The 25,455-nt window shown below is 35.8% G+C and overlaps 2 protein-coding genes across 2 annotated transcripts; one reads left to right on the plus strand and one right to left on the minus strand.

Annotated features, from left to right (window-relative positions):
- Positions 1-635: 635 nt before the first annotated feature.
- LOC106057513 (inner centromere protein-like) lies at positions 636-19,316 on the minus strand. Its single transcript, XM_056033252.1, has 15 exons — positions 19,185-19,316; positions 12,319-12,549; positions 12,015-12,167; positions 10,803-11,247; positions 8,472-9,427; positions 8,045-8,129; positions 7,683-7,713; positions 7,528-7,562; positions 6,831-7,013; positions 5,997-6,106; positions 5,364-5,531; positions 4,872-4,947; positions 4,521-4,693; positions 3,753-3,895; positions 636-2,379 (listed from the first exon to the last, which is right to left on the minus strand). Exons 2-15 carry the CDS (start codon positions 12,483-12,485, stop codon positions 2,216-2,218), a joined length of 2,889 nt encoding a protein of 962 aa, XP_055889227.1. The 5' UTR covers positions 12,486-12,549; positions 19,185-19,316; the 3' UTR covers positions 636-2,215.
- LOC129926882 (uncharacterized) lies at positions 15,133-22,559 on the plus strand. The gene is made up of 3 exons (XM_056033355.1): positions 15,133-15,531; positions 20,741-21,444; positions 22,556-22,559. The coding sequence occupies exons 1-3, from the start codon at positions 15,133-15,135 to the stop codon at positions 22,557-22,559; spliced, it is 1,107 nt and encodes a 368-aa protein (XP_055889330.1).
- Positions 22,560-25,455: the final 2,896 nt, after the last annotated feature.

The following is a 25,455-nucleotide window of genomic DNA, read 5'->3' on the forward strand; positions in this document are numbered from 1 at the left end:
GATGTGGCAAAATTTTGTAGGTCGCAGCTAAGGCTGCGTAGCCACGGAAAACACTGCATTCCTCATTAATCTTCAATTTCGAAGACAAGCTTTATTAAGTAGCTGTATTATCAAATTTGAAATGGACAATTTCCATTAGAGAACATTCAAATTGTCTTGTAATACCGCTATATTTTTTTTACCTAATGGTTCAATTCTTCATTTTAAGTTGTAGTTTAAACTTACTTTGGTACCATTATAAGCTTAACAGAGAATGCCGACAATGTTCTTCAAAACTGCAACTTGAGAGGTCCAAAAAAACATTGGCTTCAAAATGACCCTAAAGAGAGCTGCCTGATCTGGAAACCGCTGCGCAGTCCATCTCATTTAATGGACTAGTCTTCTAACACTTCAACATAATAATTGAGAATGCAAAAGAAGCTAACATAATCAATAACAATGCTTTTTTTTGTTATAAACAGCATATGCACTAACAAAACTGTACACCTCTTGGTCACTTCAATGATAAGACAATATACAATATATTTTTGGAGTCAAGATACTGATTAATTGGCTGGGATATTTAAACCTATGTCTTGGAACAAATCCTCAAGTCTCACTTTACAAATGACTGCACAATAGATAAACAGACACAGTTTTAATGTTTATACAAATTTTATTAACAGCTACTAAAACTCTTGCACACACCATGAGATCTTAAAATACATTCTAAATCAATGTAAAGCAGCCAAACTATCATCACATCATTATAACAAGCAGGTTACCTTTAAGAACTAAAACACTTCAGTGACACTATTTTACTAATGAATTGATAGACAATTTTTAGACTTGGACATTATTTTTACCCTACCTAACAAGTCTTTGTTTTGCTTGTTTCATAGTGTTATTGTTTTTTTATGTTGTTTTATTTTTTGGATGTTCTTTCAGAATCGAAGATTATTACATCCTAGTCCAATCCTCCTGCAGGACAGCAGGGGTGATAGTGGGCAAGGTTTGAACCCAGGACCATTGAGATAACAGTACAGAGTGCATACCACACAACCATGCAGCCAGCCTGATTATAATCAATACTTATGTCATAAAGATGTTACAAAACATTTTAGAACAGAATTAAATGGAATAAAGAAAAAAGGCTTTGAGTTTTTTGAAGTCTTGATTCCATGCAATTAATAACCTGTAAAAAGACAACTCTGTTCATCAATGTTTCTTGTTTCATCCACACTTGAAAAGCTTTTTAAAAACAATGTATTTACAGTATTCTATGAGAATCATTACATTTTCAATCCTTAGTTAGATATATTGTTTACATGATTAGATTATATCATTATGTACATTATACTTATACATTACACATGAAAGATAGAGCAGGATAAACTCAAAGCTACATTCCACCTCCTTTAACAGGATCCTAGTCTTCCTAATAGGTGCTGTAGTAACTAAGAGTATTTAAAATTATTATTTGTCAGTTAAAACATAAACTGATAAGCAAAGTTACCTTTTATTGTTTATTATTAACTATGATGTACAGGGCAGGTGGGACTCATTAGCCTTGGTTGGCCACCCACCTACGCAAAAAAAAATTCTGAATCCAAACCAGGAGCCAGTGACCCATAGGGAATTTGTAGCACACAATACTACACACTGGAAGATTCTAAGAGGCTGCTGATAATAAACAGTATTGGTTTATTGATGTCCCATTAGCTGCTTCGAAAGGGGGGAACTGGCGCGAGGACGTCAATATTCTGACCAAAGAAAATGCAGAGGCTCTTATCTCATCCTGTGATATGAGACATAGTCACTTTACGACTGAGCATGGCCAAACTTACGACAGGGGGAGTTAATAAAATTGTAATAGCCTATATACATTCACATTACCAAGTGTATATGATGGTATTAGTTTGGCATCACAAATTCCTGTTGTAACTTTTCTTGACAAGTACCTAGTTACCCAATTCTCAAATCTTAAAATTCCCGGAATCATGTTTTCTTACCAATTGAAAGTTGTCAGCAAAAACTAAATTGTCTTAAAATGATTTATGGATAAGTCAATTTTATGGGTGGGCAATAATACTTTCTGCTAAATAAACCAGTTCATATGCTTTTTTTTTTTTTTTACAAAACAGAACTAATATTTAAGTTATAACAATTTCTGAAACATACACAGAAAAAACAAAATGTCAATGGCAGTCATATATACAAAAAAAAAAAAACCCAACTAATTCCAAATCGCAGAGCTTGTCCTTTCCTTGTATCTACGTTTCTTCGTCCCGTTAAAAACTTTTTCCAAGTCAGGTGGTTCTAAACAACAATGTCTAAACAAGACAAACAGGTCTGGTGGGTTAGCATGTTGTCTGATTAGTGCTACATTCAAATCTATACCTGTGACAGAAAATGTTTTAACATCAATAAATAATACCATTTGAAATGCAAATCTAACCTATCCCATGTAGTTAAAGAATAATATCTCATGATACAAATGGATAGTTAAAATGTTAACAAAAGCAATCAGTTATCCAATTCTATTTGAGTAAGGACTTGAGAAGTTTGTAAAAGCTCTGGATTAAAAACACTTGTCGCCCACAGTGAATGCTTGCCATTCAGTAAGACAGCATTTAGGAAAAGGGGGGGGGGGGGGGGGAAAGAGGGAAACAGAGTTAAAGTTTTGCTTGAACCCTGAAAAATAGTAACTTTAAGAGGGTGTCTAGCACTGAGCAATAAAAGCTTTTTACGTCTGTGCGACACTCATGTGCTCTTAGATTCTACAAGCTTTTGACTTGTCACTTTCGATTGGTACCCACTGATGCACATGTGTATAGTTTATATGAAAGAAAGAATTTCTACAAACATAACAGCCTTTCTTGCCTTCACCTGCCCTTTGCTTAGTCAGTAAATGGCTTAAAGAGCCTCACTAATCCCAAAGCAAAATAAATAAACTATTGTATGCTCTGGCCAAATTACTATAAATAATATATTCACATTTCAAACCTAAATAAGGCTTTTATGTTATATTCAGAACAGGGCAAGAAATTCTTTGATTTTGGTTATAAAGTGTAAAAAAAAAATTTAAGAACTCATTTAAAAACAAACGTGATATATATATATATTACAATCAATGATTAGAACTACTCTAATAAAAGAAACTTGCTTGTGTCCTAAACACCTAAGTTAAGACAAGAACATCTTTATGTGTGCATTACTGATAGTACTACTGACTTTTCTAGATATTTTACACTTTTGTTTCATTATATGGTTTCACTCAAATTCTAAATATGTGTACCTGGTCTACCATATATGTCAAGTTTTTATTTTTGTCATCCTTCAACCTTATTGTCTGCGACATCAGAAGAAATAATTATACATTTCTTTCTAGATTCAACAGATTATGCGGTAAATAGAATTGAACACTGCTTCTCCATAAATGTCTGGACTTGGACAGGATAGATTGAGGAAAATGTGCCAGTCTCTAAAGGAAAACTTTATCGGTCTGATCCACAACTAGTCCACAATCACTCATCCAACAAGTCACATTGTTTGATTATATATGCTGGCGAAAACATAGTTTACAAAGAACATCAGTACCCTAAGAAGCCCACAAAATAAGAGAATAATGGTATACACTTGAACTGAGTAGCCAGCACAATGATCAACCTGGCAGGGGGAATTAGCATGGTGTAGATTAAAAGACTAGGCTATATAGTTGGCAAGTTTTGGTATAGCTACCACAATATTTACACAAATAGTCGCTCTCCTACCTGTGGCCCATTTTGGAATCTGTTTCTTTGGAGCTTCATCATCATCAGTTGATTCATCAGACCCCATGTCTTCAATATCATAGCTTTCTGGATCTTTATTGGCAACATTCACTTGTTTATCCTTCACTGGAGTCAAGTCATAGCTAATAAAACATAAACAAAATAATAGTGAATATATTTTTAACGATAATTCATGATGAATAACTGATCTGGTTCATGATTTAACATTATACAAAATCAAAGAAGGACTACAAAACTTCAAAATTCTCTAGAAGGTGTAACAAACACTTTATATCCAAAAAGGCATAAGTAGTAGAAACATTTTAGAGAGGATTGCATTCTGGTATTCTGTTCCAATATCTTAAGTATTTGATATTTTGTGATATTTAAAAATTTTTAGGTTTTAGGCACATCAGCCCAATATCTTGTCTCAAAAATGTTCAAGTAAAAATGGATAAGATTGAATCAGTTCTGATCTGAGTGATCCAATTCAATCAGATCAGTTCAGATTGTTATAAAAACAAAAAATGACCAGAAAGGAGTCAAACCAACAATGTGTTGTTTCAGGAATGTCCAGACTTCCAACTTTTTGACAAAGGACTTTTCCCTTCCACCCACACATGACGATAGTGTAAGCTAATAGCAGGAAGTGAAAAACAATGGAACCTATTGCTGTTATTACCTACTGACTACATAAAGACTGACAAATAAATGACTCCTTTTAAATTCAATGTTTTGAAAAGTGTATGAAAGAGATAAAGCACCTACCTGTTCAGAGATTTATCCTGGGCAGCTGTTTGAGTCACTAGGCTACTACTGCTTACATTGGTTTTTAAGGTATGATTGTGTTTGTTGATCAACTTCTGCATTTCTAATTTCTGAGCCTCAACCTGGGCCAAATATTTCTTTTCTTCTTCTTGCTGCTTCAAGCGTTCTTTTTCCTGGAAGATTAGGAAACGTTAAGGCTTAAAGAAAGTTGTTAAATACAATTTTAAGATGGCAGACATTGTCAAGGTCATAAATCAAGTAAATTATTATTTAAAAGACTCTTAATGAAAGTTTAACTAAAATGTCATTTTATGAGGGCTGTTAAAACTTTGAATAGAATATGCTAAGTACCTGTTCTGCTAGTTTACGCAATCTTTCTTCCTCTTCTTGTTTTCTTCTGGCATCGGCTTCCAACTGTTTTTTAAGTCTGTTGAATTATTAATTAAAGTAATTTATACATATCAAGAGCTAACTTCATGTAATACTGGTACTTAAAATTCTAGTGCTGTTTTTAATAGTTTGTTTATAGATTGGACTGTTAAAAGGTAGGAATGGATTACATCAGGGAGTGGTGGCTGAGTGGCAAAGAGTTTAGCTTCTGAACCAAAGGGTCTTGGGTTTGAACCTCAGTGAAGAATGGTCATTTCAACTTCAGGATTTATAGGACTTTTTGAGTCCACCTAACTCTAATGGGCAGATATTAGTTTGGGAACAGTAAAGGTGGTTGGTCGTGGTGCTGACCACACGACACCATCATTAATTCATCTGCCCTACTTAGTTACTTATCAAAGAAATATCAAACAATCCAGAAAGAAAGAACATATTCTAGTTTTGCCTCTATACCTTAGTCTTTGCTTCTCTCTTTCTTCTCTTAATTTGGCTTCCATCATTTTCTCATTCATGGCAGACTGTTCCTCCAGTTTCTTGTTCAGCCTCTCTTTCATCTCTTGCTCCTCCCGAAGCTTTCTTTCTTTCATCTCTGCAACCTTGCGCTCTTTTTCTTCCCTGATTCTAGATAAAATGCAGTAATTGATTGGTCAGTGAAATCTAACTACACATGTTTTTCAGAATGAGGCATTGGATGAGCTTCAAAAATTCACAAAGTGCAGATGAATGTTATGACAGTTTGTGTTTAGAGAGACAACCAAGCTATTAGTAGTGCAAATGGTGTACACCCTAAGATTTTTTGATCCAGTTAAAATGGCAGGACCTTGTCTAGATAAAAGTTTGATAAGGTTATTAATTTTTTTTTTTCAATAAATGGTTTCATGATTAAAAAAACAAAAACTCTTTTAACAGTTTTTGTTTTTAAGAGCCTATAAAATGCTTACAAATTAACAACATTTTAACTCTTTCCTAACTGATGATACCAATGTTGATTCCACTAGAATGTGATAAATAATTACAGAGAGAAAGAGTTAATACAATTTCAAAGAAAAAAAAAACAGAAAAAAAAACAAAGGAAAGTCAAGAAACCTTTTCATTTCCTCAATTTTCCTCTTCTTCATTTCTGCAGCTTTCTTCATTCTTTCAATATCCCGTGTTTCTTTCTCCAACATTCTCTTTTTCTTTTGTTCCTGAATCACCTACAGAAATAAAACTTGACACAATCATCAGAGGGAACAAACATTCTACAGCCTATAACAGTTTGTAGTCATTATTTGTGTACATTTACAAATAAAAAACAATCTATTTAGAAAATGTATATGTATTAAAGGCCTAAATATGTAAGGTAGCTGCAAATTCATTTAGCATGATGTGCATATCACAAATTAAGCCTAATACAACTGATTCATATTGAAACATATATTGAAGACTATTATTGCCACTGTATATTACAAAAATTAGAGATAGCAATGCATTTCAAAAATAGGACTGGTCCCTCCTTGGCCATGGACCTCCTTGTATGCTTGTGAATCATGCAGAATTAGAGAGGAAGATCCTAGCCATAGAATCAAGATGTTAGAGAAGGATTCTAGATATCACCTATGACTGCTCAATCACAAACGAGGAGATCCTAAACTGGATGACAGTGTCAAAAAGGAAAATTTAAGACTAAGATATACAAGGCTTGCAAAGACTTTTATGCAGGGAACCATACTAGGGAAAAGAAAGAGACTGACAAAAGGAACAAAAGGAAGACAATATCAAAGAATGATAGTGACTAATTCTGGCAAAATACAGAACGAAGAGAGATCATATGTGGTGCCCCAACAGTCCAAAAGACCTATGGACGAAGGTGACGTGACTCTTTAAGTGTTAAGCTAGACAATTTCTTATAAATTTGTGTAAAAAAAAAAATTGTCTTACCTGCATAGTCAAGACTGGTGATGGAGAGTTCCTCTTTAAGAATGAGTGTATTTGACCAGAACTCTGTGGAGTAGACTTGACAAAGGTGAACAGTCTGCTGGTGTTCATACCAAAGCCTGGGGTCCTGTTTGTAAAGCCAGAAATCTTTTTCTGTGCACTATTGAATTTAAATGCTTTTGGACTCTGAAAAGAAGAAAAACTCCCGAATAAAATGAAAAGAACTAGGTGATATAAATCATAATAAATGTTATATACAGCCCTTTTTCTCCCCAGAAAACAAATTTGACAAAATAAAACAATCATGATTTTCTTTTGAATACAATGAAACACTACAAAAGTAGGATTTTTTATTTGTAATAGTAGTGGGACACTTCAGTGTAAAGTATTAGTTGTAATTTAGAGCCATTTATGACTAGTTTACCCTCTATCAATTATGAAAGCCTGGATCCATTCTTCTAATGGACCAGAAATGCCAAAGCATTTCAACTTTTTAAAGTAGGCTAGGTGGTGATATCTGTTGTCTAATAAGACTGCATTTATTTACCTATTTAAAGTTATAACTTTTGAAAAATCAAATCTATCAAATGTGAAAATAGCCAACTAGTGCTAAGGTGTTAAGCCATTATTGCACTAATGTCATCAGGATAGGAATATTTCAACTGATAATATTATACTAAGATAAGAAACTTAATCTCACCCTTCTTGGAGACTTCAGAACATCTTTGTTTATAGCTGTGGGAAACAAAACATAGTGCTGATCAAATCATCTTAAAGTTTGTTTCTCATAACAAACCTGTTAGACTAAATAGGTTTCAATTACCAAATAGTTATAACTATAAATATACAATTTACCTTCTATCCTTGATGGTGAATTTGGAACTTCCTATGAAAAAAAAGCAGAATAGATTTTTTTCAAAAAATTAACTTGATAATTTTTTTAAAGTATTGTGTATATGTATCTTAATTCAGACAATACTAGATCTAGCTACCTATCTTAAATTCAGAAATTACAAGTATGTTTGGTAACATTAGTTACCAGGGTAATCTCTGTAATATCACTATAGTTTTCCTTCGAATCAAGAGCCTAGTGGCCACATTATAACTACCAAACAAAAAGCATGTTACTGTTGTTGTTTTTTTTTAAAACACATTTGGCTTGAAAGCCAGTGACCAAAATATTTAAAGAAAGAGGTTAAAAGAATATATTAACTTACTATAGGTTTTTCTAACTGATAGGAACGAGTTCGTTTTGGACATGGAGATAACCCTCTCTCTTCAACTGGTCTTTTCAAGCCACATCTATAGATAGATTATACATTAACAATGAACAGATATTTTACATCAATGTACCTTTTAGTATGAACTTTAAAAAGCAAGACAAGTTTCATTATATATTAGAAGCAAATCTCAAATGTTGATATTAAGATTTTGATACAACAAAAAAAAAAAAGTATGGTTATAAAAATCAACCTTAGAAACAATCAATAAAGGATTTTTTTGTGTGAAAGTTAAATACAACATTACTTTCATTTGTAAAGTAAAGTAAAGTTCCCCTTTCAGACCTTATGATCTATGGGGCAGATGATGTAAAGGTCATCTGTTTTTATGGTCCACTGTTAACGAGGGTGTCATTTGACTCACCTGTATTTGTCTTCCAGATTAGGCTGCACTGTTTCACTGGCTGCAGAAACAGTAGTTACAGCCAGCTTAGCTGTCCTTGTTCTTGTCCGAGCCCCTTCAGTCTCTGTCTCGATTTCTTTATTCTCTTGCTCTTTCTTTAAACGAGTCTTTGTACGTGTTGTTCTGGCCATTGATCCCTCATCCTCCTTAGTGAAAGTTGCATTCAAGTTCGATTGTGATTCTGCTGCGCTCGTGTCTGTTGTGTCCTCCTGGTCTTTCACACTTTTCTCCATTTGTTTCTGTTGCATTGCCCTAGTTCTTGTACGAGTAGATCTACCCACCTCAATCTCCTCATCTGTCTTGGTGGGAGCAGATTCATTTTTGGATTTACTGGTTGCTGCAGTACCTGCTTTACCAACATCATTTGGCTTTATGAAAATTGTATCAACATTAGTTGTACAGGGCAAAGATTTATCAGTCTCATTAATACTATTATTGATGTTCTTATCCTGTAATTCATCTGTTGTTCCTAAGGGTATTGTTTTAATTTTTACCATTTCTGACCCTTTCAGTAAAGCAGGCTTTTCATTTTCAATTTCAAAAACTTCAGTAACAACCACTTGCGTTACATCTAGTTCTGAAACTTGAGGTTTGTTCTTTTTCAGATCATTATGTGACTTCTTTTGGTCACTCTGTTGTTTCTTCCTTTGGTCACTCTTTGGTCTACTCTGCTGATCACTTACTTTGTCTATTTCTCCAGAAACAATTTGCTGAATATCTGTTTTTGACCCAAGGCTGACTTCTATAATAGATGTAGTCTTTGATTTCACCATCTCAAACTCTTTTAGTTTCACAGCTTTAGTATGTGCCTCAATCTCAAAGACTTCTGTCACCATTACTTGTGTTTCATCTAGAGAAGATCCCTGTTGTTCTAAATTGTCCTTTTCTGTCATTCTAAGCTGACATTCTACATTTACCTGTAGAATAAAAAAGAAAAAATTATATTCAAAATTAACATTTTTGGTATTTTTTAAAATAAGTTTTCAAATATTTTGAGCCTCATATATTATGAAGAATACTTTATATTTCAAATAATGTTTTTAAGCATATAACAATGAAGTAGAAAAAAAAAGGGTTGAAAATGATCACATTTTTCTTTAGCAAATCACAGAATAGCATAAAACTGTTACAAATGAAAGATTAAGAAGCAATGTGTAGATTTCACTAAAGTTATGAATGAAAGTTAAAGCTCTTGTGATTTAGACTAACAAAATCAAAACATCAAGTGCAGCTGATATAAGAAAGATAGTAATTAAATGACACCTATTAAAAGTCAGGAATAACTTTAAATTGCTTTTTCAGTTTTCACCAGCCAAGCAATCTACTATCAGCCACTATGTTTTCTAAGTAAAAATTCTTAAGTCATCTTTTTGGCATTGTGAGACCAAATTTAACTACATCAGTCCATTAAAACAGTAGACCTAAAAGGAACTTTTATGACCAAGATTAGATAAGACAGCTGCTCTCCAAAGATTCACTCGCCCAAGAAACCTTCCTAACAGACATATACATACATCTCTCTAGTAAAGTGATAATTTCATTGAAATCTATCTATGCACAATATTTTTTTAAAATTTCATTTTTTTTTCAAGCAAGTATTGGCAATTCGGATTTTTTTAATGAATGATCTATGATGTAAACCAGAAAGTAAGGCCTATTATGTTCCGAATAAAAATCGTTAGATCAATCATGATAAAACTTGGCATAAATTTTCCTTAGATCATAGCGAAAACAGTAGTGTATGTTTAATGTCCATACCACAACAGGAGGGCACTAAAAATAGACAAAATGTATCTAAATTGTACTTCTGTCAAAAAATGAAACTTTAAAAAAAATATAGTAAACCTGTATTCACTGTATTTCATATTTGATATGAATATGTAGACTGAAAGGGTAAACCCATTTTCACACTCTACTTTTATTTTCATGGCAAAATAAAAAAACAAATGTGAAGGGAACATTCTCCAAGTTAGACATATATCTAAATTCAGTCCAGTAGATCAGTAATACCCAAACTAAGGCCTGCCAGCTGATGGTCATATCCGGCTAGAATAGGTATTAAAAAAAAAAAAGAGGAGAAAAAGACAAGTCACTTACTGATGCAAAGAAGAAGTAAATAAGTGTTGTCAATTACAAAGACAAACAGCCATTTTATAGCGTAGATGTTCCTGAAAAAGTTGTTCCACTGAAAAAGTAGTAGGCTGTGGATTTTTTTAACAATTTTTTTTGTCAACCAAGAGTTTGAGCATATAATACATTAAATTCCATATTACCAATATAATGTGTTTTTACCTTGGAGTTTACTTGTACTGTTTCCCCTTGTTTGGTGATCTTCAAATCAGGTTTGTCCTTTGGCGCTCCATTCTTAACTTTTACTTCACTGGCTTGTGCTGGCAGCGTGGACGCCTGTCTGCTCACAGCTGATTCTTTAGTGCTGGTTGGTGTCATCATGTCATGACAAGCAACATTCCTGGCCAGTGAAGTGGGTACAGGACTTTTAGTGGCACTCTTCTTGATCAGATCTTCATAAGCTTTTGTCCTATCTTTGACACTGGGACTGATTTCTGTCTTCTTAACAGCCTGAGATTTGTTCAGTTGTCTCCTAGATTGGCGTACCCCCCTCTTAGGTTTGTCATCATCTTCCTCGCTGTAATTAGGTCTATTAGCTTTGCAGTTTCTAGCAGGGCGACCATTTTTCACCTCTGTCTCTTCACTGGCTAATCTGTCTTCATTGGGACTTCATTAAAAACAGATCAAAAAGATAATTTATGTTACCTTCAGAATAAATAAAAAGTTGTCTAATTAATTTTGCAAAATTTATATGAATAATTTCTTTTTTGGCTTTAAACATTTGTAAGATTTAATGCAACAAATGGTTTTAAGATGTTAGAAAAGGGATAGTAATATATTACATGCAACTTAGCCAATGATAATACATAAAGTTAATACAACTTTCTCAATTTTGCAACATGACTACCACATTAGGACATGTATTACAAATGAAAAATTACATTTTTAAAAATATTGTTTTCTTAAAACAATTAGAAATAGACACAATAAGGCTGTTTAAAACCTGTAATCTAAAGAATCTATCTATTTCATTTGTATTAAATTAAAAATTAAAAATGCAATTCTAGGTCTAGAATCTAGAACTACCAGGACATGTTTAATGCTTGTAAGATAAATATATATTTATATAAATAATATTGTATGACAACTTTCTTCTTAGCTCTGCATAATAAAGAATAAAGGCATTCAGCCTTAGCACAGTAATGAACAAGGCTTGTGTATGTCCATTTGCATGGAGTTTACAACAATTCTTTTTTTTATTTTCGAAAGATGATTGTTGAAATCAATCATTTTTCATAAAATTTCACTTGTTTTATATTAGAGCTACAAATTTATATTAAATTTATTTACTAATGCATATTTTGTTAATAAACTTCCTAAAAAAATATGTTAAAAATCTTTACTATAGAAGTTTTTTGCTTTGAATTCAATTACCTGCACCCTTCGAACTTCAGCTTTGTTGGAACACAATTTGAAATATTTAACTCATTCTCCTTATCCTCATTCAGCTCAGATAGTTTCCTTTTTGTCTTCCTCTGTCTAGGCAGTTTTTGACTTGGAGTTTTTGGCATTATTTCTAATTTGTTTCTGTAATAAGTAGCAGAGACAATAATAAATACATGTCATATAATAGCAATGTCATTATTTATCATTTAATCTAATTTCTTTAAAACACTCTTGCAATAGTGTACACCCTAACAGTTACTAAACTAGACATTATATAAACCATCAAAATTACCTCTTTTTTGAAAACAGCATATATGCTTCATTTTTAATTTCTTCTAACCATGTGAAATCAAGTTCTATGTCTGCAAATGCTTTGTCAACAGCTTTCTGGCACTCCTCCAATGGTATAAGAAGAGAACTACATGCCAGATGGAAATTTGTTCTCCATGCATTTTCCATCTTGAAGATTTGTTTCAATCTTCAGTTGTACAAGCAGGGTTCCCTAATAATTACTTACCACAAGCTTTAAAAAAAAACAAAAAACGTCCAACAATTATTACATTCACCAGAATATTTTGATAACTCTATACAATGCATGTAATGAATTTATTGCTTCCAGGGTGTTGGACTATTAGATAATGAAAGTCATTGAGCACAATTTTTACAATTTAAAAATGTTCTTCAATTCATTTTATATATTGTGTAAATACAGTCCATCCACTGTTGAAGCAATTTTAAGCTTGCCAAGCAATGGGGCATATCTCAGATTGCATCTTACAATTTCTGAAAAATATACCCAAAATAAATAAGGCCTAAGATGCTTTGAGACATAATGTTTATTAAATATAATATATATAAATATTTATTATTTGTGTAGTATGGAACCGCCCACTCTAACACATACTCATGACCTGTGAGCTCAAGTATCCCTTACACTCCCACAAATAAGTCTCACATATGCATACTCTCTGACCAAGCGGTTAAGCGCTTGGCTTCTGAACCTAGGATCCTGGGTTGGAATCTCTGTGAAGACTGGAGTTTTGAAATTCAGGATTTTTGGGCTCCCCCGAGTCCAACCAATTCTAAATGGTACCCTGACTTAAGTTTGGGAAAGTAAAGAAGGTTGGTCATTGTGCAGGCAACATCACAGACTGCTTTTTAAGCCTTGGCCATAGAGACAGCTAACCTTATCATCATCTGTCCCATAGATCGCTAGGTCTGAAAAGGAAACTTAACCTTTTTTTTTTGTAACTCTGACTATTCTTCAGCTTTTTTATTCTATATATTGTTGTAACTCTATTTCCGCACTGAGATACATGGTCAGCACTGAGATACATGGTGCGCACTGAGATACATGGTCAGCACTGAGATACATGGTGTGCATCAGATACTGTTCCACACGAGCGCGGAAAAATAGGAGGAAGGAAATAGGAACATGATGGTGAATACCGGTTTATTTTGAAAAGAACGAACTAGATCTAGAAGAGCCCGACATCCTGTGGTTTGTGTGTGTTATTTATTTATTCATTAAAATCCTTATCACTGTTATTATTCCTCTGTCGAATGCTTTCCTAGAATTTATAACAATATCTAGATGTATCTAGAACTTGTTCTCCTCTAATGTCAAAATCCTTCTCTGTCTAATAGTGCGCACCTTCTGCACTATCTTGGATGGTGGTGTGCATTGCCCCCTTCTTAGCAATTTTCATCCAGAAAAGAAACAGTGCAGTAGAGGTTTGACAGTTCAGATGGAGGTCGATTAGTGGGAGCAACAGACAGCAGGGACAGTGTTCCCAACAAAGTCACCTAGACTGTCCTCTGCTGTTGTCACTTCCTCTTCTTCCAGTCGGCCTGTCTGTTCTTGAGACAATGGTGTGATCGTTTGACACATAGTGAGATAGTGGCCACGTTGCAAATGAAGTCAGATGCGCAGCAGTCATCCTCAGCTAACAGTCTAACTTCCAGGAGATAAGTCTCTTCAAGTTCAAATTGAAGATGTCTTCATCTTGCCATCTAAGATTTATCCTGGATTGATTGACATTCATCTATGCCAATGTCGATGATGATGACAGAAGTACACATGTCCTGTTGGTGTTTTTCTTGGCATCTAAATTCTCTGTGTGATGCACCACACTTACAGTTCATGCTAAACTTCTGAATGCAGTTGTCGAGCTTCGAATTTCTCTCGTGAGCACCGTCAGATAGGTAGAGGTATTTAAGGTCAGCAACAGGCTTGGATGCAGACCCAACATTGTCTTGATCTGCCCGGCTCATTGAGGTACTCGTTACAGGTATATCAGGAACAAAAGCTTTAGCACATAACAGACTTCACTTTCTTCATTTGTTAGTTTCTTTCCTTTCAATTCGGTATATTATATCCAATTGCGATCGTCGCAGCAATCGTCATATTTCTCGTCTTTGAAAAAACACCCACAAGAATTGCCCACTACAGTCACAGCTTTGACCATTTAACTTCTTCACTAACGAGTCTACAGGCAACTGCTCCTTTTACCAACATAATTTGAATGTTTCTATTTAAAAATGGGACACTGTAGCACCTGTGACACCACTGGTAAAAGTGTTTTAAATAAAAAATTTTAATAAGAATGTAAGATTTATGCTATACTTGCATTATAGCTAAATATATAGGCTATTATTTGCTGCAATATCTCAACAATAATTCAAGCATTTATTATAACATGACTATTTTATCACAAGATGTTGCAGGTACAACAACGGGACACCAATATGAAATATAGATAGTTTTTGTTGTTAATACATGCTGAAATAAATTTTTTTTTTAAGTCTGTAAATACTGTTATGACTCTGCAATGCGCACCGCCATCCAGGCTAGTGCAGAGATGCGCACTTCTAGTAACCAGACTAGAAAAGGATGTTGACATTAGGAGACAAAGGATTTCTGCCCAAGATGAGAGCCTAGATAAAGATGTTGTGATCAATCCATGTTGTTCTACATATGTATTTGTGATGTCCTGTAAATAAACATCGATGTGCCTCGTTGAGTTGCCTCACTTAAGTTATTACAATTGGTTGTCAGAAGTGGGATTATAGGCGACTCAACGAGATGAGGTAGGATTCGATCACAATGGCATCTTTGAAACAACTAGACCAACTCTTAGTTAAAGAGCTAAGGCGGGAACTTCGTTACCGATATATGAAGATTGGTGGTACCAAGGAGGTGCTTACAGCTCGTCTCCGGCAAGCCCTGATCGATGAAGACAAATATCCGGATACCTACCTATTTGAAATTAAACCCCAGATTTATGAGCTCATTGGCAAGATACACAAAGGTATTGATGCAATGTGTGAACAAATTAACAAGGTAGATAATATGGTGTCTCAAGCAAAAGAAGAAATAGGCTTGTTGGTGATGAAGCAGTTGCCTGTAGACTTGTTGGTGAAGAAGTTGCATGGTCAGGACTATGGCTGCACAAATAGTGGTGACGGAGACGCTGGGGATTGGAGCGCCGTCTGTGGCTATGTTGTGGGCATGACTTTCTAGACGAGAAACGTGGCAACGATTGCTGCGACGATCTCAACGGGATGTGCCGAATTGAAGGAAAGAGACAAATGAAGAAACTGAAGTCTGTTACGTGCCTGAAGCGTTTGTTCCTGTTGTACATGTTACCAGTACCTTAACTGAAGTCTGTTATGTGCCTGAAGCGTTTGTTCCTGTTGTACCTGTTACCAGTACATTAAAGACCTCTTCCTATCTGCCAGTGCTCACGAGGGAAATTCTAAGCTTGACAACTGCATCCAGTAGTTTAGCATGAACTGTAAGTGCGGCGCATCACACATAGAATACAGATGCCAAGAAAACCACCAACTTCTACCATCATCATCGACATTGGCATAGATGAATGTCAATCAAACCACTCTAAATCTGAGCTGTCAAGAGGAAGACATTTTCCACTTGAACCTGAAGAGGCCTATCTTCTGGACGTGAGACTGTTAGCTGAGGATGACTGCGGTGTATTGGACTTTGTTTACAATGTGGCTGCATGTGAACCTGCAGCTCCCTTGAGAGGTGTCTGTCGGGAAGGTCTGCTGAGACAGCGTGTCCGATCAACGACTGTGCAGAAGAAAATAGTGCTCGACACTATCTCTTTGTGTGTCAAACGGCCACGTCATCGTCACAACAACAGCCTGGTCAACTGGAGAAAGAAAAAGCGGCACTGGAGGAAAACAATGCAGATATCTACGTGGGGAACACGCTCCCTGACGCCTGTGGCTCCCACTGATCGACCTCTACCTGAACTGTCAAACCTCAGCTGCAGTGTTTCTTTTCAGGACGAAAAGTGCTAAGATGGGGGCAATGTTATGACTCTGCCATGCGCACCGCAATCCAGGCTAGTGTAGAGATGCGCACTTCTAGTAACCAGACTAGAAAAGGATGTTGACATTAGGAGACAAACGATTTCCACCCAAGTTGAGAGCCTAGATAAAGATGTTGTGATCAATCCATGTTGTTCTACATATGTATTTGTGATGTCCTGTAAATAAACATCGATGTGCCTCGTTGAGTTGCCTCACTTAAGTTATTACAATACATTATCAATTATTCTTTTATTAGTGATTCACAAAATAATTTTCTATAACCACAAATGAATGTTCTAGGCCTTTGTGTGTGTGTGTTCAACAATCCTTTACAAATATATTAGATATAACAGCATAAAATATTTACCTAATCATAGACTAAAAGGTGCAGCTTTCTGAGTTTCAATGCACCAAGAACAAGATCCAAAACTAGATTTACATATAAATTGAAATATAGAGTAGATTTAAATCTACACGAGACCTACACCTAGATCAAGACTTGTTTAGTGTCCCGTGAAGCACCACAAACAATGATAAAACAAGGTTTACATTAACTTAGATTAAAAAATAGTATTCTATGTATTCTAGAATAATAAGCTTTATTCTTATTACAATTCAAAACTTTGGTGAGAAAACTACTTATATCTAGATCTGAGATTTTCTGGTATGATTCAACATGGGGTGTTTCGGGTGCTACAGTGAAAAAATGTGGGACACCATGTCTATTAATGTAATTAATGTCTCCTGTTTTTACATTTTTAAAGAAAAATTACACTGTGTAAAGTAATCATTGATGTTTTTAGTAACAGAAACACAATTGGGAGCAGAATCCTTTATTTTGTTTACAATTGATAAAGCCAATAAAAAGGTTTAAAATTCCAAGTTTAGTGGGACACCATACATGTGATGCACCCGTGACGCATTTTTACGGCGACATCCAAGCAATACCAAAGTAAATATAGATAACGCAATAACATTATATTGTTAACCTATTTCAATAAAAATGTCTGTTCAATAATCCTTGCCATAAGTAGAACCTTACCATGTGTTCCGTGTTACATCAAAAGATGCTAATTTGTGCACTATTTCACATATTTTCTACAATTTTAAAATTCGACTGATGTACCTTTCAAGCTCAAAATATCACAATTTAAACATAAACCATTTCTAACACTAAGTGCAATGAAAAGAAAATTGTGACATTTTAATAAGAAGTTTTTAAGTTATAGATCTAGAGTTGTTGTTTTTTTTTATAGTTTTACTAAATTTTTAGTGAACCATACCTATTTGTCACCAGTAGCCTGAGTAGGCAGTACTGGAGAAACACTCATCTATGATTATAATCAATAATGATATATCATGGGCGTAGCCAGGATTCCCCCCACCTCCCCTCGCGAAAGAAAAAATTTATATATGTGTGTGTGTGTACATAATCTTTATTACATTCTGACCCTTCATTCTTTCGGACATTTATTGTGGAAAAATTGTAGATTCCCCGCCATTACTAGCAAGGGGGTCTGGAGGAGCGCTAGGAGCTCCCCCAGCGCGGGGCGGAGCCCCACCGCCAAGCACTATTTCTGATATTGAAAGCCAACAAAATGCATATTCTGAGGTATCTACACTGCATTTTCCTGCTATTAAAAAGTTTCATTTCAAAAACCTAATGTGCTATTCTTACTGACTTAGACACTCCCGCGCCGTCAGGCGCATTTGCCATCAAGCTGTTTCCATAAAAATCTGTCACTGGTAATGTCTGAAGCCTCTGAGGACCTCCATGAATGTGTGGTGTCAAGTTGTACTAGGATATCATCGCAACTCTTCTTATGCGTAATAATTCATTTTGTCGGAGAACATGTCCCGCAAACCTCATGCGACGCTCTCTCACACTCTTACTAAGGGGTCAACTCCCAGTTCGCCATAGGATTTCCTTGATTTAGACCCGATCTCTATAACTGACTCCTAAAATCTGTCTTAGCCATCTTTGTTGAGTTACATTAAGTGTTTTTCAATTTCAGCATATGATTATTCACTGCACTTTATTAATGGAGCCCTGCCACTGGTAGAAATGTGCAACCTCCCTTGAATACGCTCTTGGAATTAAGTGACTGTAGTTTGCTTTAGATTTTATATCGAAAAGAGAAGTTTTATTGTCAAAATCATCTGTTGGGGGTTTTCCACCTCAAAATGCTCTGTAGGGGGATCTTAAACAAAACCATCTTGAGGGGTTTTAAACTTTTAAAAAAGCCATCTGTAGGAGAAGGGTTTAAACTCAAAACCCCCAATTGGATTGGTTATGCTCAAATAATTTTAGTGTGTAATTTGCTTTTTTTTATATTGAAGAGGTATTTTTAGCATTAAACCCCCCTGAAGAGGGGGATTTAACTGCAAAAACCCCAGGTAGGGGGTTTTAAACTCAAACCCCCTGGTTTTTAAACTCAAAACCCCCTTGGTTGTGCTGGGCCTGCTGGGGCAAGTGATCTAGTCCCTAGTGAAAGTTAGTGACTTTAAATTAATTAATAGTAATACTAACTAGATCTAAGTCTAAGTGACTAAGACAAGTTTTAGTTTATAAAAGTTTATTATTGACTTTGTCAAGTTAGTTTGTCTTTCTATTTCTAAGTTTCTTATATCAATATCACTTATGACTTAACTTATGTCACTTATAACCAGATCTTTTTAAAAGTTTAATTTATTATAATTTAATTATTATCTAGATCTAGACTAAGATCTTTTATAGAACTCTGATCTAGATTCTCTCTATATATCTAGATCTAGACTAGATCCGGATCATCTAGTTCTAGATCTAGTGTGATTATTTACCTTGTCTCAGTGTTTGTTCAATAATCCACATTCCCTTTTCAAATTAAATGGCGTAAAGGGATAACCAATCAAAATAGCAATAGCAAGCAGAAGTCTATTATGGTTTGATATGTACTTCCGTAAGAAGGATTTTTCTCTGAATATTTCGCTTTTTACTTTCTTAGCAATTAAACGAAATAATTTTCATTAAAAAAATCAGCCCACAGAGGGAACATGACAAACAGACGGAAAAATTATCAGACTACATAAAATAAAAGCCGTTTTCTCACGCAGCACTCATTGATGCGCACAATTTACGAAGAAGCACGTTTCGGCGAAAACCTCATTGCTATTAGTGTTGTGTCGTCTGTTCGTCCGTTCGTCTCACTCAGATCTAAAAAAAAAATAATTAAAAATCCGATCTCCGCCTACAAAGTTCTGGTACTTTCTACTTTCTGAAAGGGAACTGTTTTTTTTTTAAAAGGTAATATAGAAAACTACTTTTATAAAATAAAAAATCAAATCTCCAAATTATCGCAGAGAGAGTGAGAGAGAGAGAGGTAGAGCAAGACACAGATATTTTACAAAGAGAATTAGATGAATTACAGAAATGGGAATCAAATTGGAGCATGTCTTTCCACCCAGAAAAATGTCAGTTGTTAAGAGTAACAAAAAAACTAAAACAAATTAATTCCACTTATCTTATTCATGGCAAACCAGTATCACAGACTAAAAACGCAAAATACCTAGGTGTTATAATAAATGAAAAACTATCATGGAATCCACATATTGATGAAACTACAAAAAAATCAAACAAAGCATTAGGATTTATTAAAAGAAATTTCTATAAATCAAATAAGAACATAAAACTAAAATGTTACTTAACCTTGGTTAGGCCAATAATAGAATATGCATCCTCCGTTTGGGACCCCTCAACTCAAGAAAACATTAAGAAACTGGAACAGACACAAAATAGAGCAGTGAGATTCATAACAAACGAATATTCACATTTGACTAGAGTAACACCTTTAGTAAAATCACTAAATTTAGAAAGCCTTCAGGACAGAAGGCTCAAAAGTAAAGTAGCAATCATACATAAAACACTGAACCATAATCTTCAAATACAAAAACAAAATTTAATAAAATACTCTGAAAGACACAAAGATAAAGGCACATTCCTCGTCCCATATGCTAGGACAAATTTGTACAAATACTCCTTCTTCCCTAGTGCTATTAGAGCATGGAATGGGTTGCCTGAGCTAACCAGGAAAACCAGTGACTTGGCAGAATTTAAGTCATTGGTTAATATGCATGACTAAATGCATGACGCGTAGGACGTAATCATCTTCTTTTTTGAAGTAACGTCTGTATTATATAAGAGCATAGTGAGAGCATGATAGAGAGAAGAGTACCTGAGAAAGAAGAGTGTGTGAGAGAGAAAGAAAGTAGAGGGTTTGAGAAAGAGAAGAGAAACGTTAAAAAAAAAACAATGTAAAAACAATTTGTTTCTTTATACGTAAATATTTATTTATGGGTCCCTTTTTGTTTCACCCTTTTTTTTTAACACCCTACACCAGCCTCCCTCACCAACCCCACACCCTACACCAGCCTCCCTCACCAACCCCACACCCTACACCAGCCTCCCTCACCAACCCCACACCCTACACCAGCCTCCCTCACCAACCCCACACCCTACACCAGCCTCCCTCACCAACCCCACACCCTACACCAGCCTCCCTCACCAACCCCACACCCTACACCAGCCTCCCTCACCAACCCCACACCCTACACCAGCCTCCCTCACCAACCCCACACCCTACACCAGCCTCCCTCACCAACCCCACACCCTACACCAGCCTCCCTCACCAACCCCACACCCTACACCAGCCTCCCTCACCAACCCCACACCCTACACCAGCCTCCCTCACCAACCCCACACCCTACACCAGCCTCCCTCACCAACCCCACACCCTACACCAGCCTCCCTCACCAACCCCACACCCTACACCAGCCTCCCTCACCAACCCCACACCCTACACCAGCCTCCCTCACCAACCCCACACCCTACACCAGCCTCCCTCACCAACCCCACACCCTACACCAGCCTCCCTCACCAACCCCACACCCTACACCAGCCTCCCTCACCAACCCCACACCCTACACCAGCCTCCCTCACCAACCCCACACCCTACACCAGCCTCCCTCACCAACCCCACACCCTACACCAGCCTCCCTCACCAACCCCACACCCTACACCAGCCTCCCTCACCAACCCCAACTGGTTGCTCCCTCCCACCAGCTTACGGACTTCCCAATACTCAGCTCTTTTTTTGTTGTTGTTATCTTGTGTTTTATTTGTGTGCGTATTTCTGTATCTATCTAAACATGACATTCTCTAAGTGAGTGTAAGGCCCTACACTAATGTTTGATCAGTATAGTGTTTCAATGCACTACGTTAATATCGTGTCTACCTAGACCTAGTGTATTGTTTTGCAAGTGTTCTACTCTAAGTAAGTATCTATCTAGTGAGTTTATCTTGGGTATTTTTAAAGACCTAATTTAAGTTTAAATCTATCTAGTAAAGTTTCTTTTGGGCGATACAATCTATATTTAAATCTATTGGTACCGATCTAATCTATGGGACTATTAAAATTTGTTTATCGATCTGATATATATTTAAATCCATCTACTAAATCATTTTTTGGCAGATAACTAATCTAAATTTGGATCAATCTAGTGATTTTAGGCGCGCCTTAATTAAACTTTGTGTGTGTGTGTGTGTGTAACTATCTACCAGGATTTTCCCACCAAAGATTCTATTCTCAAGGACATAAATACATTACCACTGCGCGTACTTTATAGTAAGCAATGGTATTATTGTATCAAATCTACTACCGGTATCGCATGTGCTCAACAAAAAATATTTAACAATGAAATATGAATATAGTCTAGAACTCAAGATGTTTCCGAAGTTTCCAGACGTCTAACTTTGTTTCATTTTTATGAATAAGCTGACAACAATTATAGAATTATTTTTTTTTATTTCTACATTTGTTCAAATAAAATCTAATACGAATTAGATCTATCAAATTTAATTAGACATGAAAGGTCGGATCTAATAGTTTGGGATAATAATAATAATTTCATTTATAAAGCGCTTTAGAGGAAAAGTAGCAGTTTGTCATAAGCGTGTCTTCATCTAACAGGTGTCTTGGTTCAAGAAGAAACCCTAAGGTATCCATTTTCTTTCCAGCCTTTGGAATCTGCCCTTCGTCTCCATATGAAATCTGTCCAGCACTTCTGTCGCAACACGTTTGAATTGCAGTTCAATTGACAGTCCTACATTAGAACTCAACTAAGTATTTTCTTTCTTCTGGTTGTTTTGATTACAGGTAATCCATAGTATTCTTTTGCTTTTTCGATGGATTGGGTTTTTGTCAGTTTCTCATCATTTTGCAGAAAGCATGAAAGAGTACTAATTTCTTTAGCAGCTTCACGTATATGCAGTCCAGACTTTTGTAGTTTCTTCTGAACTATATTAATTGGGCGCAGGAGCTTTGACCAGAATTCAAGATAGGCAAAAAATTCTTAATTTTCCACTGCATGAAGAAGATTCTGTGCTAATATTATATGGTATTACGTCATTGTTGGTTGTTTATGTTTTGTGCGAAAGCAAAAGGATTCAGAGCATACAAAAGTGGGAAAGATCCATATCTCGTTATGCTCGAGTATAGAAATACTCCGATAGGTGGACTGACGTATTCACCATCACAACTGCTGACGAGTAGAAGACTCAGGGAATCATTCCAACTGATCCCAAACTATTGAAACCATCGGTAGCTGAAAATGCAGAGACATTACTCAACGAACGACAGATGAAAAGCAAAGTGAAATACGATGCAAAAGCTAGACTACCTAAAGATTATTTTGTCGGAGAGTTCGTCTAGGTCAAACATGGCAGAAAGCAGTTGTCATAAAAAAAAACATTCAGCACCCAGATCTTACATCATAAAGACAAACGATGGAAAAACATACAGAAGAAATCAACGCTTTTTGAATAAGAGTTTCGATGAAGTATTATGATATCGATGAAGACAATGAACTGCAAACTGTTGGAACAAACGAAACAGACAGTTATAGACCAACGTCTGGAGAACTTTTTGTGCCAGTCAAGACAACCACAAGTGGACGAATTGTTAAAGTTCCTAGTAGACAGAGCCGGCCTTAGGCCTCTGCAGCCTATGCGGTCGCAGTGGGCCCCGCGCTTTCATAGGCCCCGCGCTAATTCTAAGTATTAAATTAAACCATTATAACGTAAATAAATTAACAGGGTTTTCGCGACCTCCTGATTTTCCAGGGCCTCCAGGAAATCTCATGAAAAGGCAAAATATACGATAAAGTCCTTAACTTTTTTTGAATTTATTCAAATCTTCTGAAGAATAGACCAAATTGACATTTTGGGGTGCCAATAAATAAAAAGTGGCATTGCGAGCTTTCATTTGATAAAAATTTATTGCAAAGACGAAAGTAGGCCTATTTTCTAATTAAAAAAAAATAATTTTGACATTATGCTTATCCCTACCCAGACGAGGCCCCGCGCGATCCGTTTCGCATAGGGCTTATTATTTGCAGTACGAAAAGCAATTTTTAAATTACAGAAAGGATAGCTGCTATGAGGAACATGCATTGGGACAACGACTGAAAAGACATGTTCAAAGAAGTTTCAGACATCATGGACGATGTTTCTTTCCCTTGGGAGAAATTGGTGGAAGTGACTACTGATACCACCAGAAGTATGGCTGGATGACATAGCGAACCTGCAGCAAGAGTTAATAGAAAAAATTTCAAGTCAAACGGAACCTCTGTGGTAATGTACTAGTTTAGAGAGTAGGTTAGTTTTGTTAGACAAATATATTGTGTATTGTTTTAGCGACGGTAAAAGTAGTGACGTAGAAAGACAGACTAATGACGTAGTAGACTTAGGCGAACAAGAGACCAACATAGCGTTAATCTAGAAGTAGGCTGTGTTTTGAATAGTAGTTAAAGATAGCGAAGATAGGAAGACTGGACGGATTTACCAGTGAGAAATAAAGTGTCATTGTATACAAGTGAACTTAGTTATTAAGTATATTTCTATTTTGTAATGTTTTGTGGCTAATGAGAAGTAATAATAGGTAAGAAGTGGTCAGATGATATTAGCCCATAACAGTACAAAGTTGAATCAGCCTTCTAAACGTAATTGCGACTCTTCATTTAGCAGGCGTAGGGGGGCGAAACTAATGTGACGTAATCGCCTCACAGATGAGCATCTAGATTTCGGTGCTTCATCTTTGTGTCTCATCACATGAGATCTTCGGAAATTGGTTTTGGATAAACTTCCTACATCCCATGAATTAGTGTAAATATTATATTCGCGTGGGAGGTAGGCGCTTGACTTCTGAACCGAGGGGGGTCCAGGGTTTGAATCTTGGTGAAGACGGAGATCTTTAATTTCAGGCTCTCTGAGACATCTCTGAGTCCACGCAGCTCTAATGGGTTGGTTGGCTGGTTGTGAACAGTAAGGGCGGTCGGCCGTTGTGATGGTTACTTGACACCCTCGCTAACTGTGGAACACAAGGATAGATGACCTTTATATCATCTGCCCTACTGATCGTAAGGCCTGAAAACGAAACTTTTTCAAATTGTATATACAAAAGTGCTTTTTTAATTAATTTTTTTTGTATCTTTTCTGTGGCCGGCGACACGAGTGTTGGAAATTAAAATGTCCCACAGGCCGATTAAGGTTTTGCATCGCTGTTTTATCTAAGTAATGGAATTAAATATTATTGCATGTATCTAGTTTTTGCTATTACCTAACATCGAACTCGAACTTGAACTTTAGACCTGACCGAACCGAACCAAACCCTAACTATACTCCTCATCGAACCGAACCGAACTCGAACTTAAATCTGAACCGGACCGAACCCGAACTTTAAAAGTTTGGTTCGATTACCATCTGTATTTAAAATATAAATAATTAGTATATATTACGGCAAAAGTCAAGGGACAAATGAACAGATCCAGGAGCTTAAAAGTATATTATTCGGGGAACGAAAAAATCTGTGCAATTTATTGAAAGTATAATAAACAATATAAATTCTTGGAACAAATCAACGAGCGTAGCCAGTGTGTATCTCTATATATAATTATCTTCATGGCTCAAAAGTTTGGACACCAAGAAGTAGAGGACAGATCACTCTTTTATTTCTGCAAGTAAGACTAGAGTTACCCAACGAAAAAAAAAGAGGGAGAA

This window comes from Biomphalaria glabrata, chromosome 6 (assembly GCF_947242115.1).
Source record: "Biomphalaria glabrata chromosome 6, xgBioGlab47.1, whole genome shotgun sequence".
Taxonomy (NCBI): Eukaryota; Metazoa; Mollusca; class Gastropoda; family Planorbidae; genus Biomphalaria; species Biomphalaria glabrata.